Source organism: Uloborus diversus, chromosome 1 (genome assembly GCF_026930045.1).
Source record: "Uloborus diversus isolate 005 chromosome 1, Udiv.v.3.1, whole genome shotgun sequence".
NCBI lineage: Eukaryota > Metazoa > Arthropoda > Arachnida > Araneae > Uloboridae > Uloborus > Uloborus diversus.
In genome coordinates, this window is record NC_072731.1 from 195,148,423 (window position 1) to 195,171,108 (window position 22,686).

General features: G+C 32.8%; 1 protein-coding gene across 1 annotated transcript in view; it reads left to right on the forward strand.

Moving 5' to 3' along the window:
* LOC129218091 (hemicentin-1-like) overlaps positions 1–22,686 on the forward strand; it is a 116,782-nt gene that overhangs the window by 55,719 nt on the left and 38,377 nt on the right. The window contains exons 4-9 of the mRNA XM_054852288.1: positions 1,111–1,449; positions 4,751–4,881; positions 5,844–6,030; positions 9,459–9,749; positions 10,347–10,619; positions 19,155–19,430. Coding sequence (XP_054708263.1) covers positions 1,111–1,449; positions 4,751–4,881; positions 5,844–6,030; positions 9,459–9,749; positions 10,347–10,619; positions 19,155–19,430 — 1,497 coding nt within the window. The remainder of the gene's footprint in view (positions 1–1,110; positions 1,450–4,750; positions 4,882–5,843; positions 6,031–9,458; positions 9,750–10,346; positions 10,620–19,154; positions 19,431–22,686) is intronic.

Sequence of the window (22,686 nt, forward strand, 5' to 3'; positions counted from 1 at the left end):
AAGTATTACTGTGGAATTGATTTTGTCTTAATACATCTCATTCTACTGAAAGGGGTTACAATATGATCTTCAGCATTTTATTCAAAAGAGAGCAGGACTTACCTGTAATGGCATATTTTATTTTTTTGTAAAGGGTTTTAAAAAGGACAACAAATTTTTACGCAATGAAATATTGTTCTGAAATTCTAAAGCAGAAGGATTCCTAGAGGAAAATCATTTTTTTTATGGATAAAAGCGCATCAATATTAATAACTTTAGTTTCACTGTTAGCTATAATGTAATTTTGCGATATTACACAATGTTTTGAGTTTAATGTAAAATAATTTAACCATTTAGCCTCGTCATCGTATTGAAAATACTAAAAATACTAACCACATTTAAGTACATACTCTATGGACATTCGAATTTCCATTTTTAAGAAGCAAAGAATTATATATATATATTTATATATATATATATATATATATATATATATATATATATATATATATATATATATATATATATATATATATATATATATATATATATATATATATATATATATATATTGAACTCTTACTTTCGTGATAAAATTGGTAAAAATAAAGAACAAGTGCCGACAATGAAGGATACTTGAACGCTGCTTCTTGCTAAGACAAAAGGAATGGGGGAAATATCATTTACACATTAATTCTATTTATCAAGAGAATAGAATTCTTAGGTATTTATAAATTTTTACTATTTTTTTTTTACTTACGTTCTTCAAGAATACGTTTTTTCTGCTATGCCTACGAAAACGAAAATTATGATAATATGAAGCAGTGAAAAGCAAAGGGATGTGAGTGGACATTTTCAGGTTTTCAGTAAACCGTGCTTAAAGTTTCTTCCTATGTAAAATTTGACTGAATTTTTCATAAATCATGCTGTGTAGCTGCACTTTCCAGAGCTACTAGTATTGTTGCCCCAAAACAGAGAAGTAGTTCATCATCCATTTGTACTGGATGTCTCCAAATTTTTGATTTTGGCACTTATATCTCTTTGCTTCTCACTGTATCATATATTTACGATTACATTAGTAATTTCTTTTCATTTTCAGCAAAATACAAATTTGCATTTTTTTTCTCACAGTGAAACCAAGCGCACCAGAGCTTTACATTAACAGCAATCCTGTTTTCAATGCCACAGAAACCGTTGGACCCTATATCGAAGGCACTCATCTAGTTGTCGATTGTCGATCGAGTGGAGGTCGACCGCCTCCAAATATAAGCTTGCTGAACGGAACAAGAGTAATACCAACACAGCAACAGCAGCAGCAAACCAGAGAAGGTGCTGATGGAGGAAGTGACGTCATTGCGACTGCTCGTTTCGTCTTGTCAAGATGGGATCTTGAGTCGAAGATTGAATGTCGAGTCGAGAGTGACGCAGTCCCGACGCCCATATCTCGGATAGTAAAGCTAGATGTGCACGGTAATTTACAGCTTTATTTCATACATAGATATTGTTTTTAAAACAAAATGTCAAATGTTAAAAAAACATATTTTTTTTCCTTCGAACATCGCAGAACAAATAAAGTAGTTGTTTTTCTTTAATTTTAGAAATATTTTTTTTTCTCATTTATAATATTGTGAGCATTTGGTTTGCTTTGATTAGTTGAAGATTTTTCAAACAATGTAAAAAGCGTTATGCAATATCCCCACGTTTTTTTAATGAAAACAAACTTGTTATAAAAGACTATGTTTTTTTTTTTTTTTAATTTAAAGAACTGAAAATAAAGTTAAAATTATTTTGACGTAACATTAACGCAAAATGTCAACATCACGAAATTTAAATTAGTTAAAATGCTGTGATTTAGAGTGTCTCCCAAAAACTCTATCTGATGATTCTTAGTATGTTTGACCAGCTATTTTAGATGATAAATTGCAGCTGTGCTTATTTAGAAGTTGCAAAAAGGCGGTATTTCTTGTGAATGTGCTATAATTTTAATTTCCTTCTGTAAAGTACAGAGATTCACGCATTTAATTGAAAGAAATTTACACTTAACTCCAGTGTAAATTTCTACTTTACGAACTCCAATGAATGCTGAATATTTTCTTTGGTCCCTCCGCTCGTTCATATGTAACTATAGGCATATGGAGGGCCGAAATTTTCATTATGATCATTCTTGAGTTCCCTGATCTCTGTATGTTTGTACGTAAGTACGTGCAAGTGCATATCTATACTAATAATATAAAGCTGAAGAGTTTGTTTATTTGTTTTTTTATTTGAACGCGCTAATTTCAGGAACTACTGGTTCGAATTGAAAAATTCTTACTGTAATGAATAGTCTATTTAATGAGGAAGGCTATGGGCTATTTTTTAAACAAATTGATCGAAATGTTTGTAATTGCAAATTAAGTATTTAATTAATTGTTCAGTTCTATGAATTCTTAATAGATGGCGGGGCAAGTTGCATCATCGAAAGGGCGCTGGCCGACAGTGTCGATACCTGTTAAGAACCATGCCACGCGGCTTAGACGCGTGGTCGGCTTCGCTATTGTGAGACTGTTGTGGTCAGCAAAATGGTTTTTGAATGCGAGGTTTTTTTTTTTTTTTTTTTTCGATATTCAGATACATAATTTGATTTTGTAGGATTTTTCTATTCTCTTGTCTCGAGTCTTGTTTTCCTTATTTAATGTTATTAATAATAACATTATTAATGTTATTAATAATTATAAATTATTATTTAATAATTTTTAACGATTGTTTTTGTTCCTATAGTTGAAAATAGTTACTTATCGAAGTAAATTATTTGTTTTGTAGTATTATTCAACTGTGATTGTTCTTTATAACGTTTTTATTATAGTATTGTTAATTTGGCAAAGCATTTTAAATTGCAGAAAAGAAACCGCTTCACTCGCTAAAGGGTAGGGTTAGTTGCGTGGTTGCTTCGCGCGTTAAGTGATGAACTATACAGTTGAAGGATTATTTTGAGTTTTAAAGCTACTGTTAATCTTTTTATACGTTTTTGCGAATAGTTTTAAATTCCAAAGTGACTATAACAGGTTTTTTGAAAAGGTGTGTAAGTGAAATACACCGCCAGCGCAGTCAATGTATGGTGTGCATGTATTTTAGTTGAAGAAAAAATATCATTTCATATCATAAGGAGGTGGGAAGAGGAGGGCGTGGATTTTACTTATTCAACGAACCTCCTTTGTATCGTCTGGTGGGTACTGCTATCTCGTATAACTTGCATTCCATACACAGTTTTGTGTGCTGGGCTGCGGAGTCGGAGTTGGATTGATTTTGGGGTAAAAGATCCGGGAGTCAAAGGTTATAGTTCCAATAGTTGGAGTAGGTCATGTTTTTTCAAAGTCCGCAACCCTGCCAGTGCTTGCGGAGTCGGAATTGAGCTAATTGGGGGGTAAAGGAGCAGGAGTCTGAGTCAAAGGTTCTAAAATTTCTTGACAGAGTCGTCATTTTCCCTCCGACTCCGCAGCCCTGTTTGTATGTAAGCGTGGTATCAATTTGACGCTTCAAAAGACTCTTAGTACGTTTTTTGTGGCAAATCAGTATTTAATTTTAATGCTGACTGAAATTATAGCATCAATTAGTGCTCCATTTGTGATTGATCACCTTGCTTTTGGTAGCCAAGTTTTCAGAGGAATTTGTTAAATACGATATCCTGCATTAACTAATAGAATTAAAATGATGTTGGTACACGGATAAAGTGTCCTGCTTGGTTGTAGAGAAAGTTGATTTTCGTTATACATCATGTTACAGAAAATATACTAAGTAATGTGCTAGCAAAATGTATAACATTCCCAAATTACATATATTTCAGAAATTTAAGAAGCAAAAATTTCTGATTATTGCCACAACGAACCATATTTATGTAAATATGTGTGGTTCTTTTTGTACAATTGAATGAATTGGTTACTTTTCTTCATTCACGATAAAGTTCATCATGAAATTTTGCAAATGCAGGGCGAGTTTGTAGGGACTTTCTCTAAATGTCAAACTTTCTAGCAATCAGTAGTTATCTTGACACTGCTCAGGTATTTGATCCTTCCAGTCAGTCATTACATCTGATACATCATTAAGGAAGGTGAGATTAATCCCGCTAAATTGCGCACATTCCTGGAATAGATCATTCTCCGAGCCATTTAGATCATTAGTAATAGAAACCGGAGTTGGTCTTCCTACACTTACTTTGAGCTGTTTTCTGGAACTCATTCCGGTATTCTCAATGGTATTATTCCAAATGAGAAACACTTTTCGTCAAACTAACGTTGGCTAATTTCCCAAATTGTGAACAACTTGAGAGCTCATTTTGTAATTATAATGTTGATGGCTAGTCAAAATATCGATTCCCCTCATTGCATACAATTGCAAGTATATTTGAAGCAATGTGAAAATTTTAAGCATAAAATAAAAGACATTTCTTAGTATCCTTTACCTATGCGAGAAAAGGCACGGGTAAGATGCTTGGATATTTATCAGTAAGCAATTTCCGTATTTATGGATAAGCAATAATATACAACTTTATCTTTTTTAATCGCCTACTGGAAACTTTTTGTATATGTGCTTTCAACAATATTCTTTTTGAAACCACGTGCTTTTATTTCTTGTATAAATACATTTTAGTAAGAAGCGCATATAATTAAACAAAAACGCTTTACAGGATGTAAGCTTATTTTCTGTTTATCCTCCCAACATCAAAATGTAATAATATAAGTAATAACTGAAAAAATTGAATAAATTTGTTTAACTTATGTTGTTGTCTCTGCAGTCAGCCCGGTTAGTTTGAGACTTAGAGGTCCTACTACTCCAGTTGTTGCTGGAGAAATGGTGTCCCTCACGTGTACAGCAGAAGGAGCAAGACCACCTGCTCATATAGCATGGTTTAACCGGTCCATTGAGGTATGAAACGTCTCTTTTACTAATATTGAGCTTTTCTTTTTAATTCGCTTAACCTTAATATCATTCTTTTTTTATGTTCTACATAAAATTACGCCCATTTCTGAGCAATAGTTTCGTCATCAGACAACTTCAAAGTTTCAAGTCGTTTAGCTATGGCCACCCTGTACTTGCATTAGCAAAACTAACAGACAAGTTTTACTTGTAATGATCCTTACTGAAAGCAGCCAATTATCTTATATTTTTGAACACATCTTTTTAACCCAAGATTGCTCGCGTGACCAAAACGAACGGGAGTGCTCGCGCAGGGTATCTCATTCCCGAAGAGGTTTTTTAGTATTTTCGAGTTCAATATTTTTTTTCAAAATGGTTGAAAATGCAAATAAGAGAAAAGAGTATAATTATAAAATACTTTCTTAAAAGACTTGCATTCAATTTCTACATTTTTTTGCAAGCGCATGCCATATGGTCCATGCAAATGTTTTTGTCGCATTTTTCACACACAAATTTGGTTTTTGTCTTTTATATTGGGGCTTTCAGTACAGCTTTTGTACATTTACTTTGCTTTTTTAGCAGGGGATGCAATATCCTTACTAGATCCTAGTTTTAATTTTAAGTCTCTTGAAGCATTGCGTACGCTTTAGTTCAGAACTGTAGCAGAAATACTCGCGCAGGGTATGATACACCCGTAGAAGTCAATTCCAAAGAAACTAATCTTAGAATGTCCCCATCGCCCACTTCCAAAAAAAAAAGGTGGGGAGAAATTTGATTGAAAGCGAAGAGGTGGGTATGTCATACCCTGCGCGAGCAATCTCGGGTGTTAAAGCTTTCCATTTGCTAACCCGAAATAATATTTTCATGGAAAATTTTGGTCTACGCTAATAACTTACAACTGATTTAAAATAGGAAACGTAAAAAATAAAAATACAGTAATATAATAATCTGCAAAAGTTTTTACTTCTCAGGTGTCTCCACGACCACCCCAATCTAGGGATCTGATGAGCGACGCGACTTGGAGGACATCTTCGACTCTTGTCTTCGTTGCTTCTCGACATGATCATCGGGCGGAATTTCGTTGCGAAGGTCGAAATGAAGTGCAAGAAACAGAAGGACAGTCTCCTCTCATTCATGCGATCACTTTAGAAGTATTATGTAAGGAAGTTAAGAAAAATATTTGATCCAAGTGCGTTCTTTGTTTTTATTTTCATATAAATAGCACAGATGGTATGAATGACAATTGGGCACTTCTGGCCACCTTTTACAAAATGTTTTGCGCTGTGTTGCTCTATTTGTGGCGCTATGTTACTCTTTCTGATGCGCCTTCTGATTTATGTTGCTACTTTCGATACACTATGCATTTTATGCTATATTGATCCTTTTGTTTCTTAGTTTTGTCTGTTTTGGTGCATCTTTTTGGTATTTTAAAGCATCTTGCAGCATTTTGACGAAATTTCTTACAGTTTTTGCAGCTCGCGTCGTTTTTAAAAGCCACTGGCTTGCGTTTTTGATTACTAAAGTCGCTTTTTTGCTTATCGGGCCACTTTCTGGCACTTGTTTTGGGAAAACTATTAAATTTGTTATCAATACGAAAAACATAAACATATGTGAAAACAATTTCTTTATCACTTTAATTTCAGCAACTCAAATGAATTAATGATATGTTTTTCGCTTTTGCAGACACAAATAATATTGCTACTCTGTTTAAATATAAAAATCTTAAAATGCCGAAGTTTTGATAGTCATCTCAAGGCATTCAATTTCAATACAAAGGATTAAATTAAGTCTTAGAAAAAGCTGCGTTTCACTCTAGGGGAGCAAAAACGTTTTTGCACCAATAAGAAATGCATATAACCTTGAAAGAAAGTAACTCAATAGTTTATGCATTAAGTTACTCAAAATGTTTTTATCTTCAGTGAGGTTCTGCTAGGATTAACATTAACTTCTTAATCACAATATTATCAAAACTTAAGGTCGTATACATGAAAAAATTGATACATTTGAAAGATAAAAGTCATCTTTCAAAAGAAAGCATCTTGTTTAAAGTGGAAACAAGGCTTTTAAGTGCATTTGTTTAATACGAAGTATTCAGAATTTAAGAATTGTGATAAACAGCTAGGCAGACATCCGAAGAAAATTGGAAGACAGCCTCCACTGAATTTCCGCTTCTTTGCACCCAGAAAATTTCATGGCTTCAGAAAGAACAGATATTGTTCTAATCGCCCTCTCTTGAGTAGGATTAAATCAATCCCCAAGAAACGGAAACAAATTCTTTTAACAACAACAGCACTAAGTCTCTCATTCATCTGGTAAATCACCTCGGAAAAAGAGGCATATGCGAGTAATCTGGTTTATCGTAAGACACCTCATTCACTGATTTGTATTTGCTTTCTTCGCTTGATTACACAACGGGAAGCAGCAAAAAATAATAACATGGTGCCAGTAGATTTCGTTTTGTTTGAATACATGGAGGGATAGGAAAGTCATTAAAGAGCTTATGTTAGATGATAAAAGGGAATTTTTCGGAGAGTATTTATCTTGATTAAAATTTTAATGAAAAATAATACATCATTAAACAATTTGCAACCTTTGTTACAAGAGATATTTGCTGTAACAAATGAGATCATTTTTGACTTTGTCATTGCTTTATTCCACAAACAATCTTAGAAATCTCTTTTAAACAGCTCATGAAGAAAAAAAAATTTTTTTCGTAAAGACATGTCATCAATACCATTTTTTGAAAAAATAATACCGATTTGTCTTTTCTTTTAGAGCACAATAATAAACTTTAAGAAAAAAATAATTTTTGTGCAACATCAAGCACAGTACTCAAACCATTAAAGCATTTTAAAACTATGTAATACTTTAAAATATGTAGCTTGATGATATTACAAAAAAAAAATAAAAAGACTTCACGGTTTGAGTGCTAAGTAAATTAAATCATATACTTTCTAATAAATTGATGCTTGATTTCTCCTTGAACGTACACTAGCGCATTTGACTATTTTCTGGCACTGCAAAAACTTTTCCCTTTATAATGATTGGCGTTATTGTGCACTTTTTTCTCTTTGTTATGGACTTCTATTTGCAAGGCACACTTAAAATTAAATTCACTTGAATGCGTAAAATGTTGTTTATGGTGTAGTAATGCTTATATCTGGTTATACAACACATTTTTGTACTTAATTAAACATACGTACTTTTATTTCTTATAATTTTAGAGCTATGATTAAAATTAAAAACATTTTAATCGTAGCTAAATCTTGTATTTGAGTTTCCTTCAAACAACTTTATACAAAATGTCCATAATGTATATGTATATATCTGTATATTTTCTTTAAAATATGTCAAAGGGAAAAACCTTCTAAATATTGAAACTAATCACTGCATTTACAAATATGTCGAGTGAACACCACTTTCTTGAGCTTTTACCATGTCAATAGGAAGCTTTTATGCCGTTGATTATTCCTTCTGAGAGAATGTGGCATAAAAAAGAAGTTGAATTGCTCGACTGCTTGTAGCTCAACATTTCGTACTCCTCGGTGTTATATTTGGTCAGAAATCGTTTCTTTTAATGCTCCTTGTTAGACGTTTTCTTTGAGCACCAAGTATAATCTTATCAGTAACGTAAAACTTAGTAACAGTACAATCTAGAAAAGTAAACGGAACTTCAGAGTAATGTCCGAACAAAAAAAAAAAAAAATCAAAAAGCAGAACAAAAGATACTTAAACTTCTATCACTTCCAATAATCACTTCAACCTATATAAACCAGTTAATCTTTCCGAACAGAGTTCCTGATTCTCGCTCCTGCGCAAATTTATCTATAGGTTATCTGAAACTGAGTTCAACTTCTAACCTTTGTTTAATTGTGAATAATTTCTGAGTTAATGTTACTTTAAAATATCTGTACTCATAGCTAAAGATTTACTCGAGTCAATACTGGTTGTTTCATAACGTTTCCGTTAAGAAAAATTCGTCAACTGTTGATAAAACGGTACGACATTAGATACATGAATGTCATAGATCGAGTCAACAATCCTTTTTTCCGAATAACCGAATAGCCACTGATTTTTGAATTATTTCATTGTCTACTGTAAACAAAAAATGTACTGTAATAGAGGATTGAATTATGGATTAGTTTACATTTAAAAACGAAATTTAGTTGCAAGCTGGAAAATAACATAAATAAACAAAAAATGTCTTTACCCTGCGTTTGCTATATTCTCAAATATTACAGAAATTTTCGGAGATAAAGGGAAAAAATATTTAACATTATTTTGAGACTTTTGACATGACATATTTTGAATACACTTAAGAGATGATTTGTACTTTGGCAGTTTTCACTTTTTCTAATCGCCTACAACGTTCCTCCTTATTTTTCTCAGTTGAAGAAATACGAATATCAGAACAATTTACGTATCACTTTTTTATAACAAACAAGTAGTTTTGCGGTTGCTTTCTTTTCTTTAATAAACTATAAAGAGTGTACTTTATGTGTAGAACTGTAAGTAGTAATGAAAATTAACCTGAATATTTTACAGAATGTTCAAAAATAAAAGCACTTACCTTGTTTTTTTTGCAGATCCACCATCAGTATGGGTGGAACCTGAAGAAGGATTAACTGTTAACGAGACAGGAGAAGCAACGTTAACATGCGGATTTAGTGCAAATCCACCGAATGTTACTGAAGTCACTTGGTACAAACAAGACACGCCTCTATCTAATAACCCCGCCTCATCTGCTTCGGCCCCGCCCAGCATTCATCTATTACTTAGAAACATTTCAAGAAAAGATACAGGCTCGTACAGTTGTCATGTAAGAAATGCTTTTGGGAGAGGGAATTCAAGTAATTCAGTTTCAATTAAGGTTTTATGTGAGTATTAATTTTGCATAACTCTAAATTTTGCCGAATGAACATAAACTAATGAATTTAAAATTATCTTATTCAAGCGGGACAGGCGCATTTTCCAATTACTTCAGTATTACACTTTTCTACAAAATTAAATATCGGTAAGCTCCAAATTTCAAAGCTGCAGCAACATGATAAACCAGTAATGCATCTTAGATGGAAAATTTGAGTGTTATCTAATGGTTTTAAATTTTTCAATTTTTGAAGCTCAGTTTCCATATAGATATTAAGTATTAGTTCTACAAATTAATTACATATAGGTTTTTAATAAAACCTATTTTTAAACATGTATCGAATAATGTTAGCTACACATGAATCTATACTAAATTAACAACAATTAATCTCAATTTTATAGGTATGAATGTAATCTAAAAACACCATTCTTAGCAGGGAAATAAACGCGTTAAACTTAAAATAAAGATAACCAATTTAATTTGCTCTTTTTAAGAACTTTTCTATTCTTGCTTCGAAGTTTACTGTAAGAACAATAGCAATAGAAGTGTATTTTCATTTCGTGTTCATTCTCGATATGAACCTGAAGTATTCATTTTCTAAACTTAGATCCTCCAACTGTCCGAATTACTGTAACACCAAGCGTGGCTACAGAACTCTCAGATGCCGTTCTTCAGTGTCACCCAGTTGACGGAAATCCTTTGGAATTGTCGGAAGTCAGGTGGTTTCGCGATGGACAAACGATATTATCCGACGAAGGCGGAGAATCGGAAATTCGACTGTCTAACCTCACTCGTTGGCATACTGGAAATTACTCGTGCCGTGGACTGAATACAGCAGGGTGGAGCAGAAATTCAGAAACTGAGTACCTCGACTTGCATTGTAAGCATAGTAATGTTTAAACTCATGATTTTAAGTAACCTTTTAAACACAAATTGTAGTTATATATCAAAAAGCATTTTCAAAAATATCGCAAACGAAAGAAATAAAGAAATGATTTTAAAATTGAAAAGTGGTTTGCTTCATTCATGCATTTTAATTCCACAATCGAATGCATAGCAAACATATGTCATTGACGTATACGACATTTTCATCTGCAATTCTTTTAAGCGTTCGGACATTTTACTTGATAATATAGATTAATCTTACTGTAAACTCTGCAAAATAAAAATTAGATACTAGTACTCTTCATGCTTTGTTTCTTTATCATTTGAAATTTAATTAAGATGTTTCATTAAACTGCACTGTTTGAAACTCCAGAAAATATACTCACGCGAATAAATTTACTACTTAAGTGGTGAATTCATATTTTAGAAGTAAAGTAATTCGTTGCAATTGTGTGTAAAGTAATTGCTGTTATCGTAAGTAATTTGCTGGAAAAAGTATTCAAAAAATTGAATTACTTTAGTCATGAAAGGCAGGTACACTCTCAGAAATGGACTTTCAAATTTGACGAAATTTTCTTCGTTTTTGACGAAACCACTTCCAGGGATATGCTCCGAGCGAACATTTCGTCAAATTGAAGAAACTGCTTTTGTTAGTGGTTTGAGGATGCGAATTTCATCAAATGTAACGAAATATTTCTTCATTCTAGTTTCGTCAAATTAACAATCATTTTCGTAGTTTTGAGAGCATTAGTTTCGTCAAATTAATTTCGTCATATATGAGGACGTTAATTTCGTAAATTTTTAAGAATTTTTTTTTCTTTGAGCACATTAGTTTTTTTTTTTTTTGAGAATACAGTCGAACCTCGTTAATTCGAACACGCTAAAAACAAATAACTGCTGAAATGAACTTTTTTGCAATCCTTGCCTTATTGTTTATTGTTCTTTTGGATAAAGCGAACCACGTTTTATAATAATCGATTTTATTGGTCCCTTTAAGTTCGTTATAACGAGGTTCGACTGTATTTTATAAGATTTGTGTGCGTGTGATCAAATTCTAACTTCAGAATCTTACCACTTTATTGCGTATAGTCACTTTCACAGGCCCGTCATTTACGGGGTCAGGGGGTCAATTGACCCCCCCCCCCTCCCGTCTTGATTTTTGAACATTCATGTTTTTACACATGACTGACCGTTGTTTTAGTTCGTTTTCTGTAAAATTTTTATTGAGTACAGACTCTTTGTCATATTTGGGAAAAAATTGAAACAACGGGCCTGCAGCCCCCCCCCCCCCCATCAAAAAAAGACAAGTACTTGTTAAAAAAAGAGGCACATAAAATATGTCAAGCAAATTTTTATTTATGTAAAAATGCAAACAAACAACTTCTTGAAAAAGGTAAAACAAATCATTGCAGAATAAACTCTCCACGGTATCTAATTAAACCCCCCATAATGGGGGTTTTCCTTCAAAAAATCTAATTTTTGTCGGATATTTTCCAAATTTGGGACAGAGGTTCGTTATTGGAGGCTCGGGAATTCACACAAGGTCGTTTATGTCCCTCTATGTGGGGGGGGGGGAAGGCAACCCCGCATTGGGGGTTCTCCGTATTAAAAAAAAGTTTTTGTCCGACCTTTTTTAAATTTGCCACTGAGGTTCTTAGATGCTCAAGAATCACGCAGGGTAGTTTTCATCATTTTATAAGGGGAGGGGGGGGGGGTTCCTTGAAAAAATCCAATTTTTGTCGGATCTTTCCAAAATTTGACACATAGGCTCTTTGATGCACGGGGATTCAAGCAGGGTATTTTTCGGCCTTCTATGGGGGGGGGGCAACCCCTATGGTAATTTTCCTACAAAAAATCCAGTTTTTGTTGGATCTTTCCGAATTTGGCAGAGTTTCGTTATTTGATGCTCAGGAATTCTCATAGGATGGTTTTCTTTCCGCTATGGAGGGCAACCCCCATACGGGATTGGGAACAGAGGTCCTCTGATGCTCGGGAATTCACACATGATAGCATGAACCCCCAATGCGGGGAGCAACCCCGCATTGGGGGTTCTCCTTATATAAAAAAAAAAGTTTTTGTCCGATCTTTACTAAATTTGCCATAGAGGTTCTTTGATGCTCAGGAATTCAAGGAGGTTAGCTTTTGTCAATGTATGGGTGTGGGGGGGGGGGGCAAATCCAATAGGGGTTTTCCTTGAAAAAAATTCATTTTTTGTCGGATCTTTCTAAAATTTGGCATAGAGGTTCGTTCATTGATGCTCAGGAATTCTCATAGGGTAGTTTTCGCCCCGCTAGTGGGGGACAACCACCAAATGAGGGGTTTTCTTACAAAAAAACCAGTTTTATCATGTCTTTTCCAAAATTGTCACAGATGTCCTTTGACGCTCGGGAGTTCCCGTTTTCGTCCCGCTATGGAGTGGGAAACCACGTATGTGTGGGGGGGGGGGGCTTAAAAGAACCCAGTTTTTGTCTGATCTGTTCCAAATTTGGTACATTTGTCTTTTGATGTTTCGGAATTCTCATAGTGTAGTTTTCGTCCCGCTATGTGTGGCAAACCCCATAGGAGTTTTCCTTATAAAAATCCAGTTTTCGTCGGATCTTTTCCAGATTCGACCCAGATATCCGTTGATGCTGGAAATCCACATAGGATAGTTTCCCATGGGGTAGTATTCATACGGGGTACTACCCCATGTGATTGAAGAACCTATGTGCCAAATTAGAAAAAGATCTGACAAAAGCCTGGATTTTTGTAAGGAAAACTCCCCTAATTGGGGAGGGGGGTGCCCCTAAAGCGGAAAGAATATTTCAAACTGTTTGACCTACATCGCTACATCGCGATGTAAGGATGGCGATGCATCACGATGTAGATATTCCTACATCGCCCTGTCCCTACTGGGAATATAAAAGTGCTACTTCCTCAGCAGACATTGGGTTGTGGAAAAATAAATCATGTGCCACTTTTATGCACAGTTAGATCGATATATGCTTGGGAGAAAATTGCTGAGAAGTTTCTTCTTCATTGCATCGCATGAAAAAATTCCAGAAAAAAAAAAGATTTTTATCCAACTTATACCACAAATTTCAAAGAAAAAGTACAATAAAATGGACAACTTTAAGTTAATACATATTTATTCTAAAGTTAGATACAGAAAATAAAATTAGATAATCTTAAGAAAAAGCTTACCTTTTTCTTTTTCCAATTAATTATTTGTTTTATTGATTTTGCTTGTATGTAGAATGTTTATTTGGCCAAATTTATGTTTAATACAGGAACTTTATTACTGCATGCATTTCATACTTCATACTTTGAAAACAATTCTCTGCCAAAATTGTAAAAGGTATTTGAAAATATAAATCTTAAAAAAATGCAGATGCGAAATAAATCTTTTGGTAAAATTAATTTAGTGTAATGTTTGTTAAATAATTATAAAAACATACCTTTGCTTTTTACCCCTAAGTTTTTATTTTTATTTCCAAACATGTGTAACATGAAATCAATGTATAATATACGAACATTTAGAATATTGTTATAATTATGAAAAGGTCTTCGTCTGTCCTTGTTCCGATTATCTCCGTAATGTTGGATCCATCCTAAAAAGTTTTAAAAAGAATATATACATAATAAGTAAAGGTTTAAGTCCATGGGTGTATGCCATCATGCACATGGATTTTTTTTCTATTTCGAGGAAAGTTTTACGATTAAATTCAGCAGTTTATTTCTGAAATAAAACATGTTTTCACGATTTCTTTCAAAATCTGAGTTTTTTTTTCTTAAGTTAAAAAGCTACGATTCGCTTGTGACTTTGAAAAACATCTGATTTAATTTTTGTATTTTTCAAAATATATGATTATTCCAATGCTGACAGCTTTTTTTCAAGCAGATTGCAAGAATGAGTTATTTTTACAGCGGATGAACAAAATTTTTATTTAGGCAGCTAGACTCTCAGATAGTTTCTGAAATTAATTTCTGAATAATATTCTAGAATTAGAGTTTCTACAATTTATCGAGAATCAGCATTATTTAGCCATTAAACGAGTTAATTCTTTTGCACATCAAGTCGTGAATTTTCATTTTTTGAGCTATAAAAAAATCAAAAGTGCGAAAATTGTTGATCTGTGATTTTTTTTTAAATTTATTTTTCATTTTAACCGATAGCCAAAATACACATTTTTTTTTTTTTTTTTCAGATTTTCGTGTTCCGTTTTCTTCACGAATGTTTTCTGAAGTACTCTCCCCCCCCCCCTACCCAAATTAGTTTCAATAAAGTACTTATGAATTAAGTAGTACTGAAACTGGTGATTATGATTTTATTTGCACATTTTTCAGAGATTTTATTGTGCTATGTTATCAATAAACAACATTTACTTACCGAGCTTTACCTCCTTAAACCACTATCAAATTAGAGTCAAAAACCCAGGGCTCCAACACTCGAAGCCACGCTCCATTTCATAAGTTAACTAGCAATTACATAAAGCTACCTTCTAGTTGATGGATAGGGATTTAGTAGGAAAAAAAACTGATTTTTCTGCTATACTGGGGGTAGAGTATACAAAATGGGGCGTAGCTTAGAGGCGTGTGTACTTCGGATTTTTTTTTAACTCAGCTGCTAATGATTTTAAGAGGGAATGCTTGCCGAGTAAAGTTGTTAATTGATAGTATAGTATCTTGAAATCTTTAAAAAATATTCGAACAAAATCATAAAATCATCAGAATCAACCACTAGTACAAAAATATTCAAACGTAGCTCTACTTACTAGTTTGGGACGGAGACGAAGGGAGTATCACCTTTTAACTAAGCATATTTGATTTTTAAAATATGCAATTTTCACGCAGTAATTAAAAAAACGCCAAGGGAGAAGAGCTGCCAAAGATAGGGGAAACCCAATAACAAAGTGCATTTTCTTGTTTGTTTGTGTCTTGAGAATTAATTGACTGATATCAATGGATTTTTTTACAAAGGTATATAATGAAAATAGGGACTAGTGTGGTGAGCAAAGCTTGTTACATATATAAAGCTTATCATATATTTTCATTATCCTTTTAATTTTTCATATATTTTCAATATCCTTTCAATTTTTCAATTGAAGTTCGGTTAAATTTTCAGACATTTTACTTTATATCCAGCAAAATCACAACTCCAACTAAAAGATTTGGATTTATTGGAAGTTCATCTATAAAATGCTTCTTAGTCTGGTTTAATGTAGACCTGGATTTCTCACTTTTTGTTGACTATATCTTGAGGCGGCAAATATGGCAATAAAATTAATGCTGCATTTATTTTAGCTGTAGAAACTATGTATAATGGAAAAATTCATAATTATGACAAATCATGTAACACAAATTGACATAGAAAAACTTATAAATTTAGTACATGAAGTGGGAAAATAAACAACAAAAAAAAATTTTTTTTGAAAAAAAAAAAAAAAATAGAACAAACTTCAAAATTGCTCTAAAAAGTGAAAAATAATTTTATTCTTTAAACACCATCGATAATGCTTTTAAACATAATTTTTGAAGTTGGCGCAAAAAAAAAACGTAAAATCCAGTGTAACCATACTTCGTTCATATTTTTTTTTCAGAAAATCGTCCAAAGTTACGAACGAAACATTTATATCGTTATTCAAATATGCTGTCATCAATGCATAATGCATGTGATAGTGAAGAAACTGGGCCTGGTTAAATTTATAGTTGTATTTTAGTTATGGCTGTGAATGATTTTATCTATCGTTTTTGCGCCAACTTCAAAAATTATGTTTAAAAGCATTATTGATGGTGTTTAAAGAATAAAATTATTTTTCACTTTTTAGAGCAATTTTGAAGTCGGTTCTATTTTTTTTTTTTTTTTTCAAAATTTTTTTATTTCATTCTTTTTAGTGTAAATGTAGGTATTTCAGAAATAGTAAGAAGTTACCATCACGAAACTTCACATTTTTTCTTAAAAATGCTCCATACCAAAAAAAAAAAAAAAACTAATGACACGCGTTAAACTTGAAGCGATTGGCACTAAAAACTTATCTTTGTTCCTCTCTGGAAATCATGTGTAGTCAATTTAATTATAACCATTTATGTATTGCGTTTTTCCTAACTAATTTACATTTTACAGCATCTAAGTTGCTCATGATGCAATCCTGTATTTTCTTACTTAGCCCCGATCATCTGTTATCGGCATAGATGATAACGATAAAAATACTACAGAGTAGTTGAGGCAAACCTAATGGTAGGCTAAGCAGATCCTAATCACTGCATCACCTCGCTTCCAGGTTAGGTTTTCCCCTACTATGCAGCAATAGCACTGAAGAAAGGAAGATTTTGATAATTCCCATAGGGTTACTATAAATCAACAGGGTTACTAAAATAAAATTATTTACGCCAAAAATGAGACGACAGCGCCAGATTTCCCATTATCGAAATATCCCTTGAAGAAATTTGATGCTTGCTTCAGAGAAGCCTTCATTCAAAATTATCATTACAATTACTATTAATGTTACTGTTGTATGGCACCAAACTTTCATAACAATGGGTTTCATATTTAATCTAATATGGAAATTGCATGAAATTTATTGTTTCTTGCCCATAACTTTTTTTCTAAAGGACAAATATGGTCAAACAAAGTAATGGGACCTAAGTTGAGCCATCCCCTATCCATTAAAAAAATAATCATCAAAATCGGTTCACTAGGTGAGAAGCTGTGAGTGGACAAAAAAAAAAAAAAAAAAGCATACATACGGTATGAACTGATAACCGCCTCCTTTTTGAAGTCGGTTAAAAATGCTTATTATTGTTATTACAATTTTCAAACATGCTATACTATCTTTTCTTTTTTTCTTTTTAAATCGAGGTTAAACATTAAAACTTCACTTCAATAATTTATTTTAATTTGCGGAAAAATTGAAAAAATATTGAAAATATTCTGCTGAAATATCAAGCACAAAGACAGAGTTCTTTATGGAAATTAATATTTTCTCTATCTTAAAATGATTTTATCAAATTGATATTTACTTTACTTCATGTTTTATGCAAGTAAAAAAAAAGGCTGCACAAATAATGAACATAAGCACTTATTGCTAGAAACATTTGCCGCAGGGAAAAAAATTATATAAACAACGTGGGGTAAGCTGGTAAGCATATTGGGGGATTGGTATATAGTATTTGTTTAAGAAAATAAAAATGCAGAATGAAACAAATTTGAACTATTAAACTTAAATATACACTTCGTTTAACAGAATAATTTTTGTTAAATTCATGGAGAAGAATGAAAACACATAACCATGTAATATATTCCATGTTGAAATTAAAAGCTTCAAAGTATTATGCCTTTCATAAAAGCAATGTATTTAACATCTGTGTTAGTTAAACTACGGTGGAGGGTTTTTTTTTTTTTTTTTTTTTTTTTTTTTGTAAGTTTAAATTCGTACAAACTCTTTAGTCATGTTTGTAATTTTTTTAACGAAATAAAGGAAGTACGCTTTTGGAAACAAATGTCAAAGAACCAACATTTTCTTTTACAAATAAAAAAAAAACAACGCTAGCTAAGCCTAACGTGGAGGTGACTCAAAGTTAACACACACAGAATTCTAAACCTAATCGAACCATTCGTTTTCAATTTTAATGTGTTTTAAATACAACTATAAACAGAACACTAAACAAAAATGTAACAATACATAAAAGAAGGCACATTGCACATACAAATTTCAATAAATACTAACCTTTTTTTATGAATCCTTGAGAATAAATTGAGGTAAGACAATTTAACGAGCAAGTACAAGATTGAAACGAAAACTCCCAGAATGCACTGCAATGTGACGAAATCGAGACGAAATAATTTAGTGAAAAATTTGAGATTTCTGGTTTCGTCAAATATCACGTGATTCGGTGACGAAAGGATCGTCGAAAATAACGAAATAGTGCTCGAGGATTGCCGAATCGTTAAAATTGAGCGTTTCATTTTTGACAGTGTAATTAGAGCCAATTCAATGTGTAGAAAATAAGCACCTTAAAATATACTAGAACTAAAAAAAAAAAGTGAAGTAATTTTTCAGGGCATTTTTTCAGAAGATAAAAGAAAAACAACAAGGTTCCAAACATAATCCAAGTGGTCTAAGGATTGAAAATGTTATATTAATCAATTTATTCACATAAAATTAGTGAAAAGAGATTCTCTTTCACATCTCTAAATTTTCGACCTGATTTCTGAAAAAGACGTGATATAATTATTTTTGTCAGCACGTGGCCACCAGTTGCTTCTAATATATCCGCTACGTTTAAGTTACGTCAAAGTCTAAACTCAGTATAGTGCATAGTTAAACCCCTATTTACAGCAAACTTGGATCCCATTGATCCCAATATTTTAAAGCGCAACCAGAAAAATGGTGCATTATCTTGAAGGTAAATGAATTAAAAACCATCCGAGAGAAAATTTATTTTATAGCACTATAGACCATTCAATAGACTTCTCAAATTATCAAAATATTACAAAATTTCTAATATGACATTTTGCACCGTACTCAATTCAGTTTCGTTCATTGCTTAGATCCTCCAGGGTCTGCTCACATCACTTTGCTAGAAGCTCATGCTCTCAAAGGGCAAACTGTAACGCTGAGTTGCGAGCTTGATGATCTAGGACATCCTCCAGCCAACAAGTATTTGTGGGAGAGTCCTACTGGAGAGCATCCCAGAAGAGTAGCCACTCCAGACTCCGTGCTTAGAATGGAAGGTGTTGGTGCAGGTGCTGAAGGAGTTTACTTCTGTGCTGGGAGGAACGAAGCTGGAACTGGACCATTAGGGCATTATTCATTAAAACTTTCAGGTGAGTTTTGTAAATTTAATTTTCCCTCAAAATAAACTTATGCATTTCAAACTTGCTGCTTCCGAGTGTGAAAAGACTTCTGTACAGTTTGGCAATTACACATTTGATTTTACCAGTCTCATCCTAATTTGTGCAATTATTTGTTGCTTAACATTAAGTTAATATCAAGCTTTATCTTACATCTAAAAATCACTTGCAGATTGTAACTAATGCATACGGACAGTTACTATTATTAGTGGCATATAGTATTTTTTAATAAGCATTATTTTTTCTTCAGTTTGAAATTTGACCCCGTACGATTTTGAATATATCAACTGAATTTGAGTGGCTTAATTGTTAGGTAGAAACTAAATAACAATGTAGTACGGATGAAAGGTAAAGTGATTCGCAATGCTATGAATAATTAACTTCAAGACCTTCATGTTGCAGAGAAGACTGAAAATTTATTTAAGCAATGATGTGATCTTTTTTATGATTAAATAAAAATATAATGATTTCTTTTTTTACAAGTATTTCTCTTACGGTATATGTGGAGAGGCTAAAAAAATTCCAGACCCTTAATAGGCACCAGTCTTTCTAACATTTTACTAATCAAGCTTGTGATGAATATTAATTCTTGAGCAGAAATTAGCTAATATTAGATGCATTAAAACCTTCCTGCTAAATAGTCGAAGTCTGTTCGGTAAGTAATGAAAATAAATGTGTTTAAAAGAAAAGTCTCATTTAGAAAGTCTGGAACTATCTACCTAAAGAACAATATATCTTACTCTGCTCGTCCACAAAATGACCGAATTAATCTCTTGGCCATAAACGGAGCAATCAACAGATGTATGCTTTCTCACCACTTTCAATTGTTATAGTTCCCCCGAAAATGACCTAGGTGTTATTCGTAGCAATAAAGTTCTCGGAAAAGCAACGACCAGACATTTAATATATTAAGCCTTTCGCGTTGCTGGGCAACAAATACTGGTGAAAGCTAAGCACAGGCTTCTATAATAAATTGTAAGCAAAGAACTTCTGAATTAAAATTATTAGCTTAGTTAAAGTCTGCTTCGTTTTAAAAGTGCATTAGTTTAAAGCTAGTTTAGAAATTAATGCGTGTTCTTGGTTTGATACTACGGAGAAAATACAATATTTAGTTAACATTTCACATTGTTGTAAAATAAGGAATTTGTTGTTTTGATTCCCATATTTCTTGTTAGTAAGCCAGTCTTAAGCGTTGACTTTGCATGCATTCAAGCAAATATAATGGTTTAATATCTGTACCTTAGAGCCAGAAGGATATAAGTCATATTATGGTAGGAGAGAGGAAAATCTTTTTTTCTGGTCCATGCAAAGGATGGGACGCGCGCTCTTTTAACCCTGGTAAAAAGTTGAAAAGGATTTTTTACTTCCTTTTACAAAAAAGGAAGTATTGTATTCGCGAAAAAAGATTTCACTCGAAAATCGGCCTTAATTTCCATTTTGCTCACCCCCAAATGAATGTTGAGTTTTTTTTCGACCCGACCACACGTACATATGTACCAAAGAACGTATAAACGCCCGAAATATCCATTTTGAAGTTTCCCGAGTTAATTACAACGAGTTTTCTCGTGACGTCTGTATGTACGTATGTATGTGCGTATGTGTGTATGTATGTCGCATAACTCAAAAACGGTATGTCCTAGAAAGTTGAAATTTGGTACGTAGACTCCTAGTGGGGTCTAGTTGTGCACCTCCTTTTTCAGTTGCATTCGGGTGTCTCTAAAGGGGTCTTTTGCACCTTTTTTTGGGGGGGGATTCATTGTTAATTTCGATGCAAACTCAAGTGGTGTTATAATTTGGCGGACACTTGGGGATATATCGCCAATCTTTCAGTCGCCAAGTTTTATCGCCAACTTGGCGACAAATTTTGCGCTTTTTTTTAAATATATATATTTTTTTAAATCTGGTTTCAATGTGACCCTTGTTGCTGATATTTAGAGAGTTAGAGAGAGAATCACATTAAATTGCAATAATAGGGAAATAACATCAAATTTGTGTAAGAGGAAGTCATGTGATGCACACATCAGCTCGTTTTTCAATTACTTTCACATGACTCGGGTTACTACATACGAAACACTAATAAACATAAAACCACAATTTTTGAACTTATATCAGCCTGGCTCCAAGGAGCAAATATTCCATGTTAGTGAACCAATCTATTTTGACTTTCGAAAGTGAATGCATTCAAGAAAATATAATGGTTTAATATCTGTACCTTAGATCCAGAAGAATCTAAGTCATATAATGATAATTTTACAGGAGAGAGGAAAATCTTTTTTCTGGTCCACGGAAAGGATGGGACGCGCGCTCTTTCGATCCTGGTAAAAAGTTGAAAAGGATTTTTTTTTTTGAATTACTTTCACATGGCTCGAGTTTCTACATACAATGCACTAATAAACATAAAGCCACAATTTTTGGACTTATATCAGCCTGGCTGTAAGGTGCAGATATTCCATGTTAGAGAGTCAATCTATTGTGTTGACTATATGCATTCAAGAAAATATAACCTTTGGTATTTTGGAACAAAAGAATAGTTATTTGTAATATGCACTTCAGGTTCCTTATTTTAAAATGCTTAAAGAAATTGTGCATGATATCCTAGCTTTATAATCGATCTCAGACAAGATTGTTGCTGCTAAAATAAATTTTAAACATCGTCTGCAAACAGGCACACTTTTCACACAAATGTTTTCGAAAGGACTAAACTTTATAAATTTATCAGAATATTTTACTATTGCAAATTAATTATTTTATTTAATTATTATGTAACTTGTAAAATGCATTTACATATTCACTACGTGATTGGAAGTCAAAAAAGATTTTATCTGAAAAACAGATGCAAAATGCATTTTAATATAATTATTCGAAAAAATATTTTTGGAAACATGTGACACTTTTTATGAAGTGTAACAAAAAATAAAAAGAATGGAAAACAATTGGTTTTTGGTATATAACGGAATCAACTTACGTTAAAGGGAAAACAAACTACAGCCTGTGTGATATAAATTGAATTACCAGTAAATAAAACTAAAACTGCAATAATTTAGTTTCAACTAAAGATTACTCCAAAGGGGGTTAAAAAGTAGGGAAAGTTGCTGTATAGACGGACGGTTGTACTTACAGACGTTGGTCGGGAACGTGTGTGTCTTAGCCCTCTCCAGTATCTCAAGAGGTTTCAATGCCATCAAACGAGCATGTAAAATTCTATCGCAATTTTTCGGTTTTAGTAGGA